The following is a 21,291-nucleotide window of genomic DNA, read 5'->3' as shown; positions in this document are numbered from 1 at the left end:
CAGGGCAGGAAAGATTGGTAGAGTCAGACTAGCAACTGTGGGAAGCCATTACCACTCCTAGGACTGGAGGGAAAGGTGGAGGGAGTGTTGTTAGGAAGCCTGACGAGTGCAGGCACTGGGCAACCTGGGCCTCCAGAGCCCTTGTGAGGTCATAGTTAATTCCAAAGACAGCATTGGAGCAAGGAGGAAGTGAGGATGTTGTACCCGCTATCCCATGTCTCTGTTCCTACTGGCTGAACTGGAAGCCACAGGGCAAGTCCACAGGGGCCAGCCTCCTGAACAGCACCTGGGGGGTGGGAAAAGCCAGAAAAGGCCCTCTCTTGATAGTCCTTCAAGCTGTATGGGGACACTCTTCAGGATGGTTAAGACACAGACCCCAGTGTCCACAGAAGGCAAGAAAGAAGGGTAGGCAGGGCCTGAGATCTCCTTCCATTTGGGAGGCAATGGGACCCACAAGACAAGAGGCAAGTAGAAGCCCAAATCTGGGTTCACAAAGATTATTCCAGAGAGCATTGTGGAGGTAGAGGCTTGGAGTTAGTGGAGCCTCTATGGGTCTAGTTCACCAGGGGACCTTTCTGTCCCGGCGGTCAATCTGCCTTTGCTTGATTACTTCAGTGTTCAGGAACAGAATAGAAGGCTGCTAAGGCCAGGAGAGGGCTCTGATGATGAAAAGTAGCTTGTACTAAACTAAAATCAACCTCTATCTCCTAACTCTGCACCTTGAAGCCAAGACTGGACACTTCTTTACCTCTGAGGACAGTTTTTCTCACTCTTCTGGGTCCTTAAACACTTTTTAAAAGCTGATATCCTAGGATCATCACCCTCTAGAGGTGGCCCCACTTGCCACCAACTCTGGAACTATTTCTCCTGACATCCCTCCCCATGTGCCTTTTGCCTTGAACTAAAGGCCCTATGCTTCCCTTGAGCTGGACAATATATTAATGGCATTTAGGATCACACTGGATCTCTATCCCTAGAATCAGACTGTGCATGTTTGTTTTATCTTGACTCCCTGAGATAAATAGGCAGTGCCTGTTTAGGCACTGGAGGCTCAGAAAGAACAGTAACACCCCAGGGTAAACAGCTGGCAGGGGCTGTATTCGTACCCTAGGACTTGGCCTCTGGGCCTCCAACAGGCACCCAGGAGCTCTGCACCCTGGCTATGGGGTTGCTTTTAAAAAGGATGGTGGGAGAGTCATGCTGCAGGGGAGGGGACTGTCTGCTTGCTCTGTCCTGGTAGGACAGTTTCAGTGCTGCTGGCTCCTCACAGCACCATTCTCCTGGGGTGTCACATGCCTTGATCCCCGTATTGTGCAGGACAGATCAACAGCTGAAGTCCCAGTCCTGAGTTAGTGGAGCAGTCTTTTGAGCAGGTCTGTTTCCCTTCCTCTTAGAGGGTTCCCCTGTAGGATCTGAGATGGAGGATTTTGTGGCAGCAGGAGTACCTTTGGTGCCAGGGCACCCATGCTCCAGGTCTGGTGCTTCCACTGGAGCCAAAGAACTGCCACACTGCCCCTGCATTTCCCTTTTATTCCTAACTGCAAAATTTGACTCCTGGAAAGCTATGCATGGTTCATTGGTGCATGACCTCAAGAACCTGCTGTGTGGCACTCCTTACAGGTCCCTGTTATTTTTTCCCACTGCTCTTCTTTGCTTTAGATGAGTCTACAGAGGCCCAAGCCTCTGTCTTCCCAGGGGCTAACATCTGCTGGATATTAAATATTCTGCTGGGCATGGTGGCACACACCAGTAATCCTACAGCTTAGGAGGCTGAGGCAGGAGAATCACAAGTTCAAAGCCAGCCTCAGCACCTTTGTGAGACCCTATCTCAAAAAAGTGTGTGTGTGTGTGGGCGCTGGGGATGTTGCTCAGTGGTTAAGCACTCCTGGGTTCAAACCCTGGTATAAAATTTTTTTAATATATAGTATCCTTAAGGGCAGATGAGAATGGGTAGCAAGGAACTCTCAGCACCAGGCGTAATGCCTCTTCATGCCACTTGCTCTCTGGGGCTTGTTGCATCCTAGAAGGCAGCAGGATTAGATTAGAATCACCATAAGAGATTTTTAAACAATGGCAGGGGTCCATCTTATATATTCAAATTTCATATTGATCTGGGAGAAGATATATTCTTCTCTGACAATTGGCAAGTTGCTCCCTATTTCTTGGGGCAAAAGACTGTGGCAGAGATCTAGGAGCTTGTTCCAAGTAAGTTCTGTAAAGAGTAAATGTAGAAGAGGGGGTTTCAGGAGACGGGGGAAATAAGCACTGATGTTGGAATTCCAGGTGGCTGCAGGGCAAAGAGCTTTGAGCTGGAGTGGAGGCCAGGTCATAGTCAGACACAAATGCCCCAACACTGTCAGGCAGGAGTCAGGGCACAGAGGCCAGGAAAAATAGAGGTCTAAATCTTGAGATGGCTGGACCCCAAAGAGTCTAAAACATGGATTTTTTGGTCAGTTTTTTCATTTTTGTGACCAAAAGACCTGACAAGAACAATTTTAGAGTAGGGAGTTGTATAAACCAAGGTCTCAGTTTATAGATGGCTGACTCCATGGCGCTGGGCCTGAGTGAGGAGGAACATTGTGGAGGATGTGGAGGACAGCAGCTCAGGACATAGCACTCAGGAAGCAGAGAGAGCACTCTGCTTACCAAGAATGGATTATATACCCCCAAGCACACCCCCCAGTGACCTACCTCATCCAGTCACACCCTACCTGCCTATAGTTACCACCCAGTTAATCCATTCAAGTGGATCAATGCATTTATTATTTCATCTGTAAACTTTCTTGCCTGGCCTTATATACATGAGCTTTTGAGGGAAATCTCATCTCTAAACCACAACAGCGAATTGTTTTTCAAATTGTCTAATGCAAGTCACCTGAATAAATGGGGAAAGGTCTAGCTTTCCTCAAGTCAAAGGTACTCAAAGTTCGTAGGTACTTTGATGGGTCCTCATTACCCCAAGCAGGCCAGTATACCTGCCTAGGACCAGAGATGGGCAGTGGACACAGGGTCCAGGGGGCAGGCAGCCTCAGCAGGAAGAATACTCAGAAATTGAACAGAAGCAAATGTGGGGACTAGTGGAGAAACCACAGTTAGAAATAAGGCCTTTGGGTGTCCTTGAAGGCCGGGATCATGTGAGAAAGATCAAGTAAAGCCAGTTGCTCTCTCCTCTTGAGAGCTGGGTAAAAGCTTTGTTGAGGGACAAAGACAGACCAAGGAACTTGGATTGAAGTGTTAAACAATTTTAGAGTAGGATCCTTGGTCCTCTGGGCCTTACTACAAAGAGCTTGAAACTTTTTTTGGACCAAGATTTCATGCAATTCAGCATCTATTTCACCCTTGCTTCTTCATGAGCAGCTCATCTGTTGGACATGTGAGGCCCATGCACACATGAGAAGTGCAGAGATCTACCGTGGGGTTTCAGGACCAGGGCTGACAGCTTTAGAATAATTCCTTACAGTCAGATACTGGGCAGCGGGGAGCAGAGTGAGTGGGGAATATGATGGGAGATAGGCCTGTCTGTTCCTTCTCCTAGGTAGAGCAGAGAAATCCTGATAAATTCAGTTGTCACTTTCTAATGGTTATTATATTTGAACCATGAGAGATAAATTAAGTTTCACTTTCTCTGCAAAGTTTTTCCTAAAAACATAGGCCTACACTAAAATTTGTTCTCTCACTGAGTCCTCCAGCACAGAGGGTCTCAAATTTGAGCATGTACCAGAATCACCTGGAGGGAAGGGAGATACCCTTGGAGTTGAGTAGGTCTGGTCTACTACCTGAAGATTTGCTTTCCTAACAAGTCCTGGGTAATCCTGCTGATCTGGGATCATGCTTTGAGAATCATAGGTACTAATACACACACTCTGCCTTGAAATGATTTATTTGAATTCTGTCAAATATACTAGAATTATTTTCTTCATGTTAGTCAGTCTTCCCACTCAGAACTCAATTCCTTTGTGACATGGATTGTATGTTATCTATTTTCCTGCACATCAATGAGCACTGTTGGACACCCTATAGATTAAATTACTTATATATTAGGAAGAACTTCAGAAAACTTGATTTCTTCAAGCAGAGAGGGGTCAGCTATGGTGAATGACAGGATTCCTGCGTTTTACAAACATCATTTACTTTTTTTTTCTTATCAATGTCCTAATCATGTTAAAGAAAAACTCCAGTCTTGATTTAGGAAAAAAGTGTTCATTCCTTCATCCTTCCAAACAAGGTACAGTACAACTGAACAACAATGCATATTCCTGAAAAAACACAACCGTATCTTATATTGTTCCCTACTCTTTAAGTATAATTCAGATATTAAGGAAAAGAGCTGCTAATCACATTAACACATTACAGGAATCAAAATTACCACACAAAATAAATTAAAACATTAAATATTAACCTTTTCAGTGCAACATATACAGAAGTCAGAGTAATAAGTTCTTAAAAAAAAAAAACAGGTTTGTTGTACTGAAAAGTTGAACATTTCAGTAAATTATTACACTAGGAAGAGGGGCTTCTTTTCAGTACTCGTGTGTGTGTGTACACAATACTAGGTCTTTTCAGAAAGCCTAAAGTAAGATCAGTGGCTAGAGAGAACAGGTCTTATGTTAGAACGTTAAAAACGAACATGTTTTCTTGTTTCTCTGATGTGCCTCTTGGTTCTGGGCTGGTTGATCATTCTCCCTCCTTGGCTGGACATATAGGAAGAGAGAGAAATCCCAGAACCTATTAAGGGGTTGGGCCTCATGAGCAATGTTAAGGGATCATTGGTCCATCCCTGGCAAATTACCTGGAAAAAGCAACCAGTGCTCACAAGTCCTGGAAAACCTGGCTGGGAGACATCAGACTGTTTTCTACACTTGCTAAGCACATCCTGCCCTCCCAAGAAGTTTCAGTACTATAAATCCTCCTCCCTCACCAATGTGGGTGGATGAATGTCAATCCCTCCTCTTTTTCCCTCGCTCAGAAAAAAAAGCACCCTAGAGTCATTGTGCCCACCTCTTCTTCTGGGACAATGGCCACCCCATCCCTTGCTTAGTTCCACCTGTGTCTAGCTGGAGCCCTGTCTTCCAGATAGGAACTGACTGCTGAGTATCTTTCCAAGTAGAAACTGTTTCCTGTCAGTATATTTAATGTTACAGTCTATAGAGCAGAGAGTACATCTAGGTTTTGTAAAGGTTTACAGGCCTTTAAAATTTTTTTTTTTTAATGGGGGGCTTTTCATGGTCTCCTGACTCACTGGAAATAGCTATGTTCTTCGCTGCTAGATGTGTGACTGCTTACCAGGTCAGGCCTCTGGGATGGTTACCTTTTTGAACACTTGGCCTTCTGGAGGACAAGGAAACAGGAATTCTGCAGGGATGGCAAGTTAAACACATTTTTATGCTAAGAAGAGAATATTTTTATAGCTAATCAAGGGACTACTATTGCCCGGAAATGGTACAAAAGGTACAATTTGTCATCATTTGACCTCTAAAAGAGAAATTGGCAAAGAATCCAGGGTGTGGACAATGGTCCAATCAGGCCTGCCTCAACCTGACTTCAGCTTCTGACCCTCTTCAGACCTGCTGGTTTACAAAGGACTGACTCAGAAGGCACTTCTGAGGGGTATGTGCATTTGAACCCCATCACTATATGAGTGGACAGGCACAGGAACAAGCACTGGCAGCTATGAAGGCTGGAACCTGAGAACTGGAACATTCACAGAGGCTAAATCCGAGGTCTTTGTGGGGAACCTCTGCTTCCACCAGCTGTCCATCCTCGCACCTCTGCCAAGTCTCTTGGATGCCAATTACTGATAGCGTCTTTAGGCTGGATATTGGTGCTTCCATCCATTAGGCAAAAAAAAATTTTAAAAAGCCCCAAGAAATATTTCCACATGAGTTCATACTCTTTAAAAGCAGCCAGACCTCCCAGAGTCTCCAATAGGCCACGAAAGATTGTCTTAACATCAAAGTGACATTCTTTACTTAGTCTAATTCAGGATCTTGGAATTTTAGGAGGGTCTGTTGAGAAAGCTGAGTAAGAAACCAGTGTCAGTTGATTGGTCTCTGAGCAGGAGGCTACAGTCAGGTCTTGGCCCACTCATCTGCTGCTGTAGGGCTGACCCAGTGAACACAATTTGAACCTATTATCTTTCACACTTAAAACACCTGGAGCTGTTCGGGGCAAGCTCTGAACAGACCCAATTTCAGCACTTAATGCTCATGTGTGACATCATTAAATAACCAAAGTTAAGACAGGTGGGATCATTGTCTTGCAAAAAAAAATCATAGAAATAATAGACTAAGGAAGTAGTTTTCTGATAGAAATTTCAAACCAACTTGACATGTTAAAAGTCCCTTTCATGATGTGACAAGATAGGTGCACTGAAGGGCTAATAGGTGGGAGTCTTTCCCTTTTCACTGTAGGAGTTTCCTTGCAGAGGAGTTCATATATTATTTCATTGCTATTCTGTTTCCAATTTTGTCAGTTTGAAGGGACTCACACTGGACCGGTGGGTCATAATGTCATCAAGTCTTGGGAGGACAATTTTGCCTCCTCTTGAGCAGAAAGTGAGAGACTTCTTAGTATTTTAGTTAATAAAACTGGCATTCTGAATGGAAGGGAAAGGAAAAACCAATAGCATGTTTCTCCTAATGCTTAAAAATAAATAGGAAAGTTAAACTTCTTCTCTTAAACATAAAGCAACAAACCAACCAAGCACAACATGGAAAATAAAGGACTGGTCCCCTTTCATGGATTCAGCCTGAAATGCCCATGGCTTGCTAATGCCCAAGCTGGGCTCATGAGGAAGCTGATGCTTTACCAGACAGTAGAGGTTGTATTTACTCTGTGTACACACACAGGCCCTCCTGTTCTCTCCCCACAACAGAGGGGACAGGTCCTTGCTGCTAGAGTTGCTAACTTTTCTACCAGAATGTACCCTGGGGCATTTACCCATTTTGTGTCTTTAGATATCATGAACTCTGAGCCCCAATTTTTTGCTTCTGTCGGAACCCTGTCCTCTGGTTCCATCCCCACAGCCCTTGGGAGGCTTTCCCCGAGACTTAGCTGTCTCAAAGAGGCCAGACATTTCTAGTAAGTCTAACTTATCAGTCAGCAATACATACATCATTAATTCCTCTGGAGGGGTTTATGCTCTTTTACATTGACTTAAGAAATTAAAAATCATTATCCATCTAATAAATATGAAATTATCTCCAAGGGTGGCAACAGTATGGGAAGGTCTTCAACATCACGTGTGCATGGCAGGTGTCAGGCTGGTTGAGGGCCTTGTGGGCAGAGGACATGCATTTTCTTAAACTTGTCTTCATGTAACAATAAGCCATTTCCTCTTCACCACTTTCTATGCCATGTGAGAAAACAGTAACAACAATAGAATCTCCAGTATTGGGCAGGATTCTGTTGAGGGGAGGTAGCCCATTAAGAAGAAATACAGCCTGGAATCCATGACTGGTGGGAGACCGTTGCACACACCCGATGTAGGTAAACAGGAAGGCCACTCCTTTGCCGTTATCACTTAACCAGTCTTTAAATTGTGATCCACTGACTTCTTTTCCAGAGCATACCAAATCCAAGCAGACAGAGTTCTCGATAGAGTTTTGAAGGCCCACAGAAGATGAAAGGCTGCACAGGTGATCACAGGCAAAGTAGGAAAGGTCTTCTGGCAAATCCCAGGCATCCCTGGTGCTGCTGACCTATAGGAGGCTTCTCTCCATCAGGCTGCCACAGTCCACCTGGCCAAACTCCTCCTTGGGGCTCCTCAGACCACTGGCAGGAAGGAAAAACAGGTTAATATGCTGTGGGCCAGACCTAAGCCAAGTTGGGAAGGAGACTTGGAGACGGCATTAGCTAATGCCACCAGGTTCTCTTGAGCAGTTAGGCAGAGTCTCAATCCTGCTGTCTCAGCCTCAGGGGAGCACTTCTGAAATTGTGCTTTCAATGCCAAAGGAAGTCAGCAAGGGTGACAAAGTGAAATGAGTTGTAGCAGAAGAGAAGGGAGATGGGAAGGTGAATGGACCCTCTCATTAGTGACTCAATTCAACCTAGCTTGTTCCTCTGAGTGGTGGCTTGGTGGGCAGCCCATAGAGCTTAGTGTAAAATGCCTTCCCCCTAAGACCATACAAAAATGGACCCATTGCCGGGTGCAGTGGCGCATGCATGTAATCCCAGTGGCTCAGGAGGCTGAGGTGGGAGGATCATGAGTTCAAAGCCAGTCTCAGCAACAGTGAGGCCCTGTCTCTAAATAAAATACAAAATAGGGCTGGGGATGTGACTCAGTGGTTGAGTGACCTGAGTTCAATCCCAAGTACCCCCACCTAAAAAAAAAAAAAAAAAGACCCATTATTTTTTAGTAGATGCTCCCTAAGGGTTTCTTCTGGGGTTGATATAGTCCTCAGCTCCTGAATCCAGCTCAGCCTGGTTAGCTACCTGCCCTGGTTTGTCTGGTGGTTCCTCTGGATATGTGGAGGGGAGTGCCCTGGTTCAGGGTGAATCACATCTTCAACAGGGTTTGTGTGTAGTACCCCCCCCCCTTCACCCATCCTTTAGGCCCAGCTGGCCTGGTGGCATGCGTCATCTTGGGGAGAGGGGTTTCACCTTCAGTGGCCATCTCTGAAAAGCCAGATCCATTCCTGGCTCAAAGCTTACTTTCAAAGGTGGGGAGAAAAGTGACATTAAGAAGAAACTTACTCTACCCCATATGACTTCTGAGAGTCAGACAAATGCTATAAGATCATGTTTTCTTAAAATGTTTAAACATTTTTATATTGTTGTTACAAGAAAAGAATATCCACCTTCATTAGCTCCATGGATGGTCCCTCAAGGTAGTGGAAGAAGAGGGACTTCAAAATCCCTGGTCCTCAATTTTTTACTGACTCATGTGGAACCCAAAAGGCCCTCAGTGGACCCAGTTTAGCCACTGCATTACATTATCCTCTTGAGGATATACATCCATTTATCCTTAGAATGTTCTGAAGATTTAGGAAGTCTACAGCTCTTAAGTACTTCTCTTCCACAATTACTAAGGTTACTGAAATAAAAACCAGGGAAACAAGGCTACTGGTCCTCCAACTCCCTCCACAACAGATTGCCATGAGGTTTAATGAACACATGAGTATCTGCCTTTTTCTCCCTGCCCTCTCTGTGCAACCGGAGCATCTGAAATGCCAACTGTTTCCTACACATTCCTGGTGGATTGGACTTCAGCGATTGTCTCCTGACCCCATTACTTCTTCAAAAGGAATTTTGTTATGAGGGACTTGGATGACATAGCATCTCTGGAAAGGCTGTTGATGTGGGTGAGAATTTCCATAGGGTCTGGATAAAGTTTTGACTCCTGGAGACCAGAGCCAATAATGCTCAGAACAGGGGTCCTGAGCAGCCTATTGGCCTCATATCCAGAGATCCAATCTTCATGGATGTTGATGAAAACCCTAAAACAATGTTAAACTTAATGGGGAACACTAGGTCTAAGAGTGTGAAGGTCCTTAGAGAACTTTCACTGGCCAATGGAAAAGGGGAAGAGAACAAACATTGGACTATCTATAATTTGGTATATGCTAATTATGTGCTTTGTGTCAGTACTCATCTGACTTATACAGCATCTTCTTAAGACACAGGCTCTCTAATATTGACTTGTCGCAGGTTACACAGTCACCAGTAAGGATGAAAGAACTCCTTTCTAAGTCAGACACACCTTGGAATGAACCCAAACTGACTTAATAGAATAAAATAGCCTCCCCCCTTCCTGCTTCTTCCTCCTCAGACTTCTGCACCAACCTGGAGAAGGTGGTCATTTCTTCCCACCCAGGAGTGCCTCCTAAATCCCCCACGCAGCCCTCTACCTGTTTCTGAGTGGCAGCAAGCAGTCCTTCCCTTCAGGAGGGCGCTGGGCTTCTCGTGCCGGCAGATGAGGGTGCGGCACCACTCACAGTGTTTTCGGACCTGGCAACAGCTACAAAGGAGGAGAGAAGATGGTGTGAACTGGAGCTCAGCGGGAGGCCTGGCCAGGCAGCTCTAAGACTCAACTAGCCTTCCCGAGGGTCCTCTAGAAGTTCAGGCACCAGAGGGAGCTAGGAGCCCTTGAAGACTGGTGGCCTTTGGACCTGATGCTGGCCCACAACAAAAGACCAGCACCATTTCTGAAGCTCTGGACTCGCCGGGCTACATGGTTGTCAGAGGGGGCTGACCAGCCACCCAGCAGCTTTCTCCATAAAGAACCAGTTGAGAAACTCCATGAATGTAGTGGAATGACCATTAGGCTTGTGCTCAGTCACCACCCTCAGGCTGGCAGGACTGCAAGGATTCGGGGGTGGGGTGGGGTGGTCATTCACCAGGCATTGCCAGGAGTGAGGCAGGAAACTTGGATGGGCAGAGTTGGCCCATGGAAAGAAAGAATGAGTCATGGATCTCAATGGCTTTGAATCCTCCTCTGAGGACCAAAATTCTCTCGTAATGGAAAATCCAACTTCTCTGTAAACGTGTGTTACCCGGAGTCTGGAAGCATAAGGGTTAAGAAGGCTCCTCTCTCCCTCTGTGGGCAGGAATGAGCAGTTTCCAGAGTTAGCAAGCCCAAAGAACTGAGGAGCCTGGAACAGGAGCAGGGAGGAAAGCACCCGGACATTCATTACCACCTCCTAGCCCTGGGTTCCATCCCCAGTGCCACCGGGGAAAAACAAAATTACCTAGAGACATTGTCAGCTGTTTTCCTTGGGCTACCAGCAAGGGCTCCATTCCCATTCATTATAATCTTAATGTATATATAATTAATGTACATGGGCTGGGGGAAGTGTCCAAACTGATGTGAGCCCAAAAGCAGATGCTGAAACAAGCCCGTGGCTGTGTCTCTTGCTGCCAGGTGGTATTTTCAGAACCCCACTCCAGCCCCTCTCTGCCCTGCCCTGGAATATGAAGCTAGGAAAATTACTAAGCCCGTGAAACTTTGGGCAGCAGTGCTGAGAAGGGCCCCTGAGGCCTTTCTGCCTAAGCTACTTCTGTCACAGATGGAAAATGAGAGGTCAGTGTAGTGTGGGGCCGGAGGCCCTCCTGAGCTACAGAGTCTGGGCTGTAACCAGCTCATTCCATGTTGGAAAGAGTTTAAGGCCTTGATTCTAGGTCTAAGCCAGGCAGACTTGCCCTGGTCATTTCCCAGCTAAGGTGTCCCAGGGCAATGGAATCAAGGCATCTAGAGCCCTCTAGCATGGGAGAGCTGGTATCAGCCTGGACTGTGTGACTCAGTAATACCCTCTGTCCAGGCAACCAGAAGCTTAGTTTCTAGTAGGGACAGGGACAGCAAAGAGGTGGGACTGGCCACTTCTATGGGAATAAAAGATGGTATCCAGGCATCTAGATTTTTCTTGTCCCCACAGAATCTGAAAGTTAGTTTTTAAGTCTCTCTTGAAAGACCCACAGGGGTTCATAAGGATAAGAACCCTCTTGGCTACGGAAACAGCTAGCTGGCCATGGGAAGTGAGGGCAGCAGTACACTAGGTGACTCCTGCTCCCCTGGAAGGGTCTCTGAGTTGACAGTCTGGGATGTGCCCCACCCAAACCAACGCTTCTTGTCTATTCCCCACAACCGTGCTTTCCCAGGATGCCTGCAAGGGGAATGGATTCTGCCTAGGGAGGAAGGAAAGGCCACCTCAGTGCCGACTCTATCCTCCCTCACTTAGTGCTGACTTGGCCCGGGGGAAAGGTGTGAGCAGGCCGTGTCTACTGCCAAAAGCTGGGGCTCTAAGAGGCTCCTCATTTGTTGTCAGGAACCAGAGGCATGAGCTTCAGCTGATGGGATAGTACTGGACTAACAAACCAACAGGACGGAGCCTGTTTTTGAGTGAAACCTAGGCGCCTCTAGAGGGGGAAGTGCGGCTTCCTGCATTAACATGTAGCTGTGTGTGTACTCCAGCTTTGCTACTGTCTGTCTCCACCATGACTCAACCAGCACTGTGCTGACCTGAGAATTCCTCCTGAGAACTCCTCAGAGTTCTTGCTCTCTGACTCAGACTTCAGATATTTCCAGGTAGGAAATCCAGCCTAGTGCTGGGAATACAGCAGAGGGTATTCCCAGGGTCTCTGATTCTGGAGAGCAGTTCCTTGGGTAGAGCAAGCAAATGAGGCCAAGATGCTCGTGAAAAGGGTTTCCCTGAGTCTAGGGCTCAGAATAGCTGGAGGATAGAACTCTAACCCAGAAACTGGACTTTGGAGGATGAAGAAGGCAGAGTGTGGGGAAAAGGGGAGGCTGTGCAGGTCATCAGCATGTAAAAATGGTGACAATGGCCTTTGATGGGACTTTGGAATTGGCAAAGTGCCTTCTGCAGAGAGAAAGTGCTTCTTCTACTGCCCAGAGAAGTCGGGGAGCTGTTTCCAGTTCTCTCTGGGGGCACTTGTCCATCTCATCACTATCCTCAAGGCTGTACCCCAACAGTGGAGAGGGAGTGTGCCTATGGTTTGACATTGGCTTTGAGCAACATACAGCCCACCACAGGGGCCCCTCCCAGGATGCGCCAGGCCCTTACACAGCTTGGCTGCCATGCTGTGCCAAAAGTCATCATAGTTCCTCTAAGCTTTGCTGATGTTACTCATGGTTCATAGCAACCAGCTGTGCTGAGGTAGCCCTGTTAAGTGGCCAGGGAGCAGAGGTCCCTGGTAGGGCAGGGGACCTGACTTGGGGGGCAGCAACTACTCACTGTATCAGCACACATGCAATGATGAGGACAGCCAGGGCCACAATGGAGACCACCACCAACGCAGTGATAGCTTGCTTCTTCTGGCTGGCAGCCACCACAGCCAGGAGGTCTGCGTGCTCACAGCGTGCACCCACGTACCCAGAATGGCAGCTGTGGAAGAAAGGAACATCAGCACGCTCCTGATAGAAGGTCTTGTTCCTCAGTGTTCAGGGAGGACCGGGCTGAAGCGACCTAGAACCCGTAGGAAAAGCACAAAGGGGCCTTCTAGCCTTTGCTACGGGACAATGGTGTCCCTGCCACAGGCACTGCGTTCTAGGAGTGGGGGGACTGATTCCTATTCCTGAGCAGGAGAGGTGCTGCTAAAGCACTTCATAATTGTTACTGTGCTAAATCTTGGAATAAAGGCAGCAAATGTGTTTATGACAAGAACTTCATTTTAGCAGTTCATAAAAATCCAGGTTATTTTTAAACCAAATGTTTATTCAGAATTTCAGATGAGAGCAAGAAAATACATTAAAGTAGTTGGAGACATAGGCTGTGCTTAGCCTTTTTAAGTTGATTTAGTCCTACAAGTACTTACTTGCTGGGTGGCCCCGTGTACAGGGGGAACCTAGCACCACTACCTGGTCACTGTAGGACTGACTGAAGTTGCCAGCCTTGTGGTGAACCCTGGTGTCCTCATGACCAACAATACCTGGCCTACGTCCACTATAGGATCAGGGTGCCAGGTGGTCACGTGTGTGAACGTACTGGTGCCCTCATGAACGTGCGCACTCATAGTGGTGCGTTCCTGCTATTGATACTCTTCTGAGTTTCTCTGTCTTTGATCATGACAATAACAACCTCCTGCCTTGCACAAGTGGATCTCATCTCACCCCTGGTTCTCCAGGATGTGCTCTAGCCACAAGGAAATCTTGGTCATCTTCTTTTACAGGTATTCTCCCTTCCCCAAGCATCATTCCTCTCAATAGAGGACTTGGCTCACACACTGGTACCTTTTTTATTGTCAGTGAAAATATCTGAACCACCATCTTGATTGGAGCGGGGGAGCTTTCTTCCCATAGGGGACTTTTTTGAGGGGTACCCCCGCATCACATGCTGGATATAAAGTTTCAGTTTTGCTCTCCACCCAGATATGACAATAATAGCTGAATCTTTTTTTAAAGTCTGCTTTTTGATTAGCCTGTAACCTTTCCTTGTTCCTTTGAAGAACAAGGAAAACTGAAAGGGGATGAACAGTCTCAGGGCACCTGCCATGGTGCCAGGCTGGTCCCAGGGCCATTACACTTTTGATTCCCTTATTACTTCAGCGCTCCTGGGCAGCCAGACCAGAAAGGTACTTGGAGTCACAGGATAAACATGGTATGTTTCCCTGGAGCACAGATTTTTGCCCAATGTTAACAAAAGTTGAAGCATTTTAATGTTGAAAGAATAGGTATTATACCAGCTTAAGATTTATGGAAAACAAAATATGTTGAAAAAGTTGCTACTGAAGGCTTTAGCTTGGGATGCCAGGGCATGAAGTTTTCTGTAACCTATTTAAAGGTAGTCATTGGTTTAAATTTAAGCATTTGTGCTTTTGTTTTGTTTGCGTATTTAATTCTGTATTTGCCTTTCTTGCACCTTCCCTTCTAGGGATATCAGAGGAGTTTGTACCCAGGTCTGTTGACCTGAGTTTGGGTGCTCTCATGTACCATGCAGCTTTGCCTATAAGAGCCTGGGGTGAGAATGTCAGAGTTATCACAGTTCTGGCTTTTGGCTTAGCCTTATAATCTTGAAAAGGTAAAAAAAAGAATGACCAGGAGGACAGGAGGAATTAGCACTGACAAATAGAGGGCAGCATTTTAGAGTTCTAATTTAGCAAGGTGCAAAGGGTCTGCAATGTTTGGTAAAGGAGGAGGCTGAGGAAGAGCCCCTAGGATGGGAAATGCCCTGTAGGGCTCTCTACAGACCAGGGAGGGGAGTGCAGACCTTGGATGGTGGAGGGATCTCTAATGACTTTTCTTGGAAAAGGGTCGGGATCACTGAAATCTTGTTAAGAATACTCTCAGGGTTTGGAGTAGTGGGACAGAGGTGGATTTTGTTTGATTTTTAACAAAACAATGCAAAGACAAAAGTGACAGGGGACTCAAGGCTGGGAGGTGACTGGCTCAGGCAGAGCTGACATCTGAGCTGTCAGGATCTAAAGAAAACTGGGCAAAAGTTCCTCCTCTGTCCTGTAATCAAGTTTATATCCTGTGGCTCCCTACCTTCCAGAGAGGCCATCTGCATTGTGGGCTTCTTCTATTTGATGTTTGGTGCCCCAACCATGCCAGGGTCCTAATCTACCCCACGGGCCCACTTTTAAATATATGCACTGCACCCAGCAAAGTGATTGGCACCTGGGCACTTGGGATGCAGCTGCAGAATGAATGAAGGGCTGCCCTCTATTTGTCAGTGCTAACTCCTCCTGGCCTGGAATATTCTTCTTTGCTCTCTTCCTCAGACTCTAACTCAAAGACCACATTCTCCAAAAACATATAATTTAGACACATTCATTGGCCCAGTCCCTCATCTGTCCATTTTCCTACCCCTCCTTTAGTGGCTCTTCCCAACCTCCTTGCTCCTGTGGGGCAGGGCCTGGTACTACAAATGCCCTGCTTCTCAGATTCTCTTTGTGAGGAGGATAAGAAAAAAGGTTTAGTAACACCGCCCCCCCCCCACCACCATCACTTTTTTTTAAAGAAACAGTTTGGAAAACTTATTTTTAATATTAAACTTAAATTTATGCTGATGATTTTAGGCATAAGTCACACTAGGAGGGAGAGTCACTTCACTGGGCTGTAAATGACTCATGCTTGACTCAGCTGCTGTCCTCTCCTTTACCCCAGGCATGTACTGGTTCCCATCTGGCTGTACATGAGAATCATCTGGGAAGCTCAGGAAAACCAGGGCCAAGGCCACACCCCTGGAGACGCTCGTTCAATTGGTCTGGGCACCAAGGCCTGAGACCTACTGAGGTAAAACTACCATTTAAGTGCACGGAATTGAGAACCAAGTTCATCTGCCCGTTTCCCTTTCTCCCTTGCTCTCTGAGCATTTTCCTAGGGTGGCAGCTGTACAATGGGCTCCCTCATAGCAGATGCTGGGGAAATAGGAGCAGTTGCACCCCCATTTAAGAAAATAATCAGAGGAGTTATCTGACAGAGGTAAATGGGAGATGTGTAACCGAACATCTTATGCCACTTGACCGTTCTCTCTCCTGTCTTGGTCGTTGGTCAAACACAAGATTCTAGAAAGCTGGTTTGTTTTCATAATTCTGAAAATGAGGCACCGGAATCATATTGAAGCTATGTTCCCATAATAAGAGCAAAAATAAAGTCAAGTGCAAGAGAAAAAGGAAAGGGCACAGTTGAGGAGGGGCCAGGAGCACATCAGAGCAGCAAGAGGATCCAGACAGGTGGGTTCCTGGGGCTTTTTGTTTCTGTTGCTGATGAAGTCTGAAGGTTGCTTTGGTGCTTTTTGTAGGAGCAAACATTGTGGCTGTAGGCAAAGAAATACCTTTCTTTTTCCTCTGCTATGACATTTTGGGTCTTCCCTTTCTACCTGGTTCACGGTACGCTTTTAAAATGTTGAGATATTTGAAAATACATGTAGTACTGTGTTCTTGAAGAAAAATTTTCCTCAACCAGAAAAGGAACATTTCCAAGCAAATTGGAAAGCACATAACTATAACAGAGCAGAAAGAAATGCAGCCCTAACCCCACTCATGACAGCCCAAGCCACGTTTCCTTTTATGCTATTTCTATGTCATTTTAAGCATAAATTTCTCATTTAACATCCCTGCACCATTTTACCATCATTACCAAACAGTGCAAAAATCATTTAAAATGCCAACTTAATACTTTATATGTGTAGTTTGCCTCTCCAAACTCTAATCACTCAGACTCCATCCAACTATGATACTACAACTAATGCCAGGTGATAATCTCAAATGCAAACAAAGATGTGTGCACAAAGATAATGTCCTCAGGACAGGATCCCAAAGGTAGGTACAACATGGCACAAACTCTGCAGCCAAATTGTTATGGGGTCCGAGCCCTTTCCCTACTTATTGCCTGTGTGACCTTGAAGGAGTTAGTTAATTTCCCTGGTTCACAGATTGATAGGTCTTATTACTTTTGCATTTTAAAGATACAATCTCAAAGAGTTATGAAAGTTAAATGAGTTAGGCACTGTTTATTGCACTTTACAAGTGCTAAAAAGACCTCAATAAAAGAATGGGAACATTTTTAGGGCTCTTGAGATATATTATCTTCATAAGCAGTGATGTAGCCTCTGGTGAGAGGCTAGTACACTGCTTCCTAGCCAACTCTTTTGGTATAGGTCTCAAGCTAAAGTCTTGGATGTGACAGTCCAGGACCAAGTTGAAATGGTTTAGAAATATGTTTTACATTAATTTGCCTTTAACATGGAGAAATCCCACAGGGCAGGGGGAGGAGTGGGTATACTGGGTCCAGTGGCATGTGTATTAGGATTTGCCCAGTCCTACCCTCTCTCCATTCCAGGGCTGGGAGGATGCTGGATCTGCCTTTGCAGCTCTGATCCAAGGGTCGTGTGGGATGCCTACATGTTTTCTACTCCTTTGAGCAGGAACTTACAATATCCCTGAGATGTGGTGATAGTGCCTAGGGCGGCTGATAGCACAGCATAAGAGTTCAACTGTTTTCTAGGAAGCAGGCTTGCTTGGTCCCTTATGCTGTCCTCTAGAGCTTTTATAATGATGACAGAATTGTCTTTATCTGGTGAGTCTAATGCAGTAGCCACTGGCTAGTGTGACAGAGAAACTAAATTCTAATTAAGTCAATTAATTTAAATAGCCCCACATGTCTAGTGGCTCTTGTCTTGGACAGCATTTACTTTTGATAATTACTGTCACTGAGTCCTCATTATGAACCCATGAAGTATTAGCAACCCCATTTTATAAATAAACAAATTCAGGCTTAATAGGGCTAAGTCCCTTGTCTGAGAACTCAGCTGGATTTTAACTTGGGAGTGTCTGACCTCCAAATCCATTCCTTTGACTTCATTAGGGTGCCTAGCGTGACCCTACCTGGTACAGGTGGAGATGGGGAGAGAATGGGGATAAGCAATTTCTCCAGATCTGTGGATGAGAGGGACACCCTACTGCTTAACCCCTGCCCCTTGGCTAGGTGAGAAGATAATAGACCTACATCAAGCAGCTCATGTACCAGTAGGCACATGGTCACTATCTCCGGGGAGGTGGGCCATTAGTCATGGGCAGCATGCTGGTGCATCAATGGCCACCAATATCTCTGGAAGTTCGACTATTCCTATTGCACTGGAATGTGCTGTGGAATGTTTTCCTTGGCTAGCAGTAGTTTGTTTTCACACTCGCTGTGGGAAAGTTGTCAGGGAGTCTGGGGGCTGGAGCATTTGGTACAGGTGAGAAACTGAGCTAGCTGCCTCTGGTTGCCAACACTAGAACCCTTAAAACTTATCACCGAGATGGCTTCCACTGACTGTTTTCTTTTATTTGAAGGCTTTCACAGGCAGCAGCCCAACAGTTTGAGGAATCCGCCTCAGGGAAAAGTGGTGCCTAACCACCCATGTCTGTAGCTTCACTGTCTCTGCACATTTTCTGCTAAATCTCTACTAGGACAGAAGAACTTCAGCAAGCAGATGGGCAAAGGGAGCCATAAATGTGCAGACGAACAGCCCGGGGCTCAGGTGAAGCATAAATGTTTGAGGATGATTTTTTCACTACCTTTGGCCACTTTTGACTATTTTTTTTTCATTCTCTCATCTTACAGTACAAGATGTTATTTTTAGGTTTTTCTGGAAACTTAAGGACTTCTTATTAGAAGACGAAGTCTAAAAATGTATATTTTGAAACCATCTTCTTGGCTCACTGTGGGTTCTTTATAATGCTGTGACAGATGGGGCCATACCTCAAGGTATGTCAGTTTTATTGACCAGAATGTTGTGTGTGTCAGCTCCCGAAAGCTGGGGCGGTTCTTAGAAGCAGAGACAGAATGTTCTGGCTTTCTCTGCATGGACACAGTTTCTGGTCTAGTGGGAATTAAGTAGTTAGAACATTCTTCTGAGGACTGTAAATATAAAAAGGTATAAGGTGTGGTCCTGTCCTCCAGAGCTTACGAGACAGCTCTGGCACGGGGCTCCCTTTGCCTCCTGCTAAGGGTGTGGCTGGGCACCCTGAGCATGCTGTGCAGGTGGGACCATACATCCCCCTGCTCCTGCCACCACCCTGCTAGGTCAGAGCCAGAAGGGCCTGATTTCAGATCCTGTCTAAGGGCTGAACACTCCCAGCCCTGGGCTCAAGTGGGTGACTGAGGGGAGTGCAGTGGGCTAGGGGAAGCAGAAGATGGAGACCGACACTGTGCTTTGGTGTTGGAGTATCCCTCAGAGAGGTGGGGGTATGTCTGAGTCCCAGCCCAGGGCTGCCTTTCTTCAAGAGAAATTGGGTATCTGCAGGGAAATGCAGAACCTAACTTCTAAAACACTGCCAATCCAATAAAGCCAGCAAAAAAGGAAGTGGAGCATCTTCTACTGCCACATAGTCCTTGTGGACTGAATACTGCCCCCAGGATGCCAAAGTCCAGAGCGGAAACTGAGGTCAAGAGGTGGGAAGGGTTGGTGTAGCCATGCCTCCCCAGAGGGCCAGCTCTGCCCAGTTGCCAGGTGCCTTGGCTGTCTCATGTTCTTAGGAAGGACTTGTTAAAAGTCTGGTCAGAAGAGCTTGGGAATGAACCTGACCTTCTCTGGAAGCAGCTTTATCTACAAGGGGAGAAGTCAACACGTTCCTTGGAAACAAAAATGCTTAGTGATTTGATGTGGATTTTTCGAGCTGAGGCAGAGTGCCCTGTGGGCAGGAGCTGGAATAATTAGGGTGAATCCCACCTCTACCAACTCTGGGCAAGTTTCTTACCTTTTCTGAGCTTCAGTTTCCCCACGTCTACAATAATTTTTAGTGGAGAAGGACATGGTGAGAATCTATGAGAGGCTCAATGTGGAGTGCTAGGTACCATCCCTGACCTAAGCTACAGCTTTTACTGAGAGTTTATTCTTAGTAGACATACTTATCAGAATGGGATGGACAGTCACCTTTATTGAGCCAAAAGCTGGACTTGGGATCCAGACAAGGGAGAGCAGCACACCTCCCCCCTCAAAACAAAAAAAACTTCAGCCACAGATAGTTACTGATTGGCTTGCTTGGTGGCCACCGGAAGTCTGCACTAGCTTCTGATCTAGTGCCGGGGAAGCAGACCTGAGCTTGGTAGAGACTTGTCTTTTGTCTCCAAAGAGGATCCTCCCAACTTGGCCAGGGCACACGGAGGCCCATTCTGGGCTCTGGAAGGGAGGCTTCTGGCTGTTACAGACAGGCTTCCAGAGCTGTGGTCAAACTCCCTTCAGTGCCAGTGTTTTTCCAGTGACCTGACTACTAATAAAAACAAACCCCTAATGTGCATTTTAATAAGAATGATAATCATGAGTAATGACAGTGCCTACTATCAACCGCATTGTGCTCCACTATCAACCGCATTGTGCTCCACTTTACTAGGTGGGGAGGGCTCTCATCTGGGGCAGATTCTTAGAGCTAAAAACATTCCTAGCAGAAAGGTTGCCAGCTTGTGTGTCCTCTCTAGGTGAGGCTCAGAGATGTTGAACCCAGACTGGACTGTGGACTGAAAACCCTCCCACCACATCAGCCTGTAGCAGGCTCTCCTGGCCAGGTCCTTCCCAGGCTAGTTGCAACTAATGCCCTAAAGTACCCTGCCAAAGGACTGGGTTTTAAGAGCCATCGAATCTAAGCTCTGCTATGGGACTGGGCACAATCTCTCTGAACCCACCTTGTGGAGTCTTCATGAGATAACAATGGATTGTGCTTGAAATGGTGCCTGGCTGGTTTTTAATTAAATTTTTGCATTATTTTGTACTATTAGGTTGGACTGTATGAAATTGCTGGCCCTGGGCCATTTTTGACCAATGAATATGTTAATTTCACATCGAACTGCTTATTAGCCCCCCAGGGACATTTGGCAATGTCTGTAGCAACACGAAGGTGGGTAGTGCTCTGGCCAGCTAGTGGGTAGAAGCTGGCAAATGTCCTTCAAGGCACAGTTCAGCTCCAAACAACAAATTATCTGGCTCCGAATGTCAACAGTGCCAAGGTTAAGTATAGGTTCACCTAATTGTAGTTAACTACAGACAGTCTTAAAACGTCTCTCTTCAAAACTTACATGGCTCCTACTGCCTGGAGGCCAAAGGCTCACTTCCAAAAGGCTCTGGCCTCCAACCTCGTCTCCTCCCATCTCATCCTGTTGTAGCTTCTGACCTGTAACAGCAGGTGCCACCCCCTTGACACTCCAGGCCTGGAGCAGCCTCCACTTGCCCAAGGAAGCTTTCCTCAAGTCCCCTTCTTACCCCACCTGGCTGACCACAGAAATCAAAGGTTGCTCTTTACTAATGTGATTCCTGGGTTCCACCCCTGGAGATTCTGATGCAGGAAGTCAGGATGGGGCTCAGCAGTACTGTGGGGAGGTTGGCCAGGTGTGGAAGCCATGATGCATCTTTATGTACA

General features: G+C 46.4%; 1 protein-coding gene across 2 annotated transcripts in view; it reads right to left on the bottom strand.

The window, feature by feature from the left end:
- Positions 1-4,180: 4,180 nt before the first annotated feature.
- Tgfa (transforming growth factor alpha) overlaps positions 4,181-21,291 on the bottom strand; it is a 99,894-nt gene continuing 82,783 nt past the window's right edge. For both annotated transcript variants that reach the window (XM_015479551.2, XM_015479552.2), the window contains exons 4-6: positions 12,690-12,839; positions 9,849-9,958; positions 4,181-7,773 (exon numbers count right to left, since the gene is read on the bottom strand). In XM_015479551.2, coding sequence (XP_015335037.2) covers positions 7,766-7,773; positions 9,849-9,958; positions 12,690-12,839 — 268 coding nt within the window. In that variant the 3' untranslated portion in view covers positions 4,181-7,765. The remainder of the gene's footprint in view (positions 7,774-9,848; positions 9,959-12,689; positions 12,840-21,291) is intronic.

The sequence above is a fragment of the Marmota marmota genome, unplaced genomic scaffold (genome assembly GCF_001458135.2).
Source record: "Marmota marmota marmota unplaced genomic scaffold, marMar, whole genome shotgun sequence".
Taxonomy (NCBI): domain Eukaryota; kingdom Metazoa; phylum Chordata; class Mammalia; order Rodentia; family Sciuridae; genus Marmota; species Marmota marmota.
Note: the sequence above shows the minus strand (reverse complement) of the source record. Positions and strands in the feature narration are given on the sequence as shown.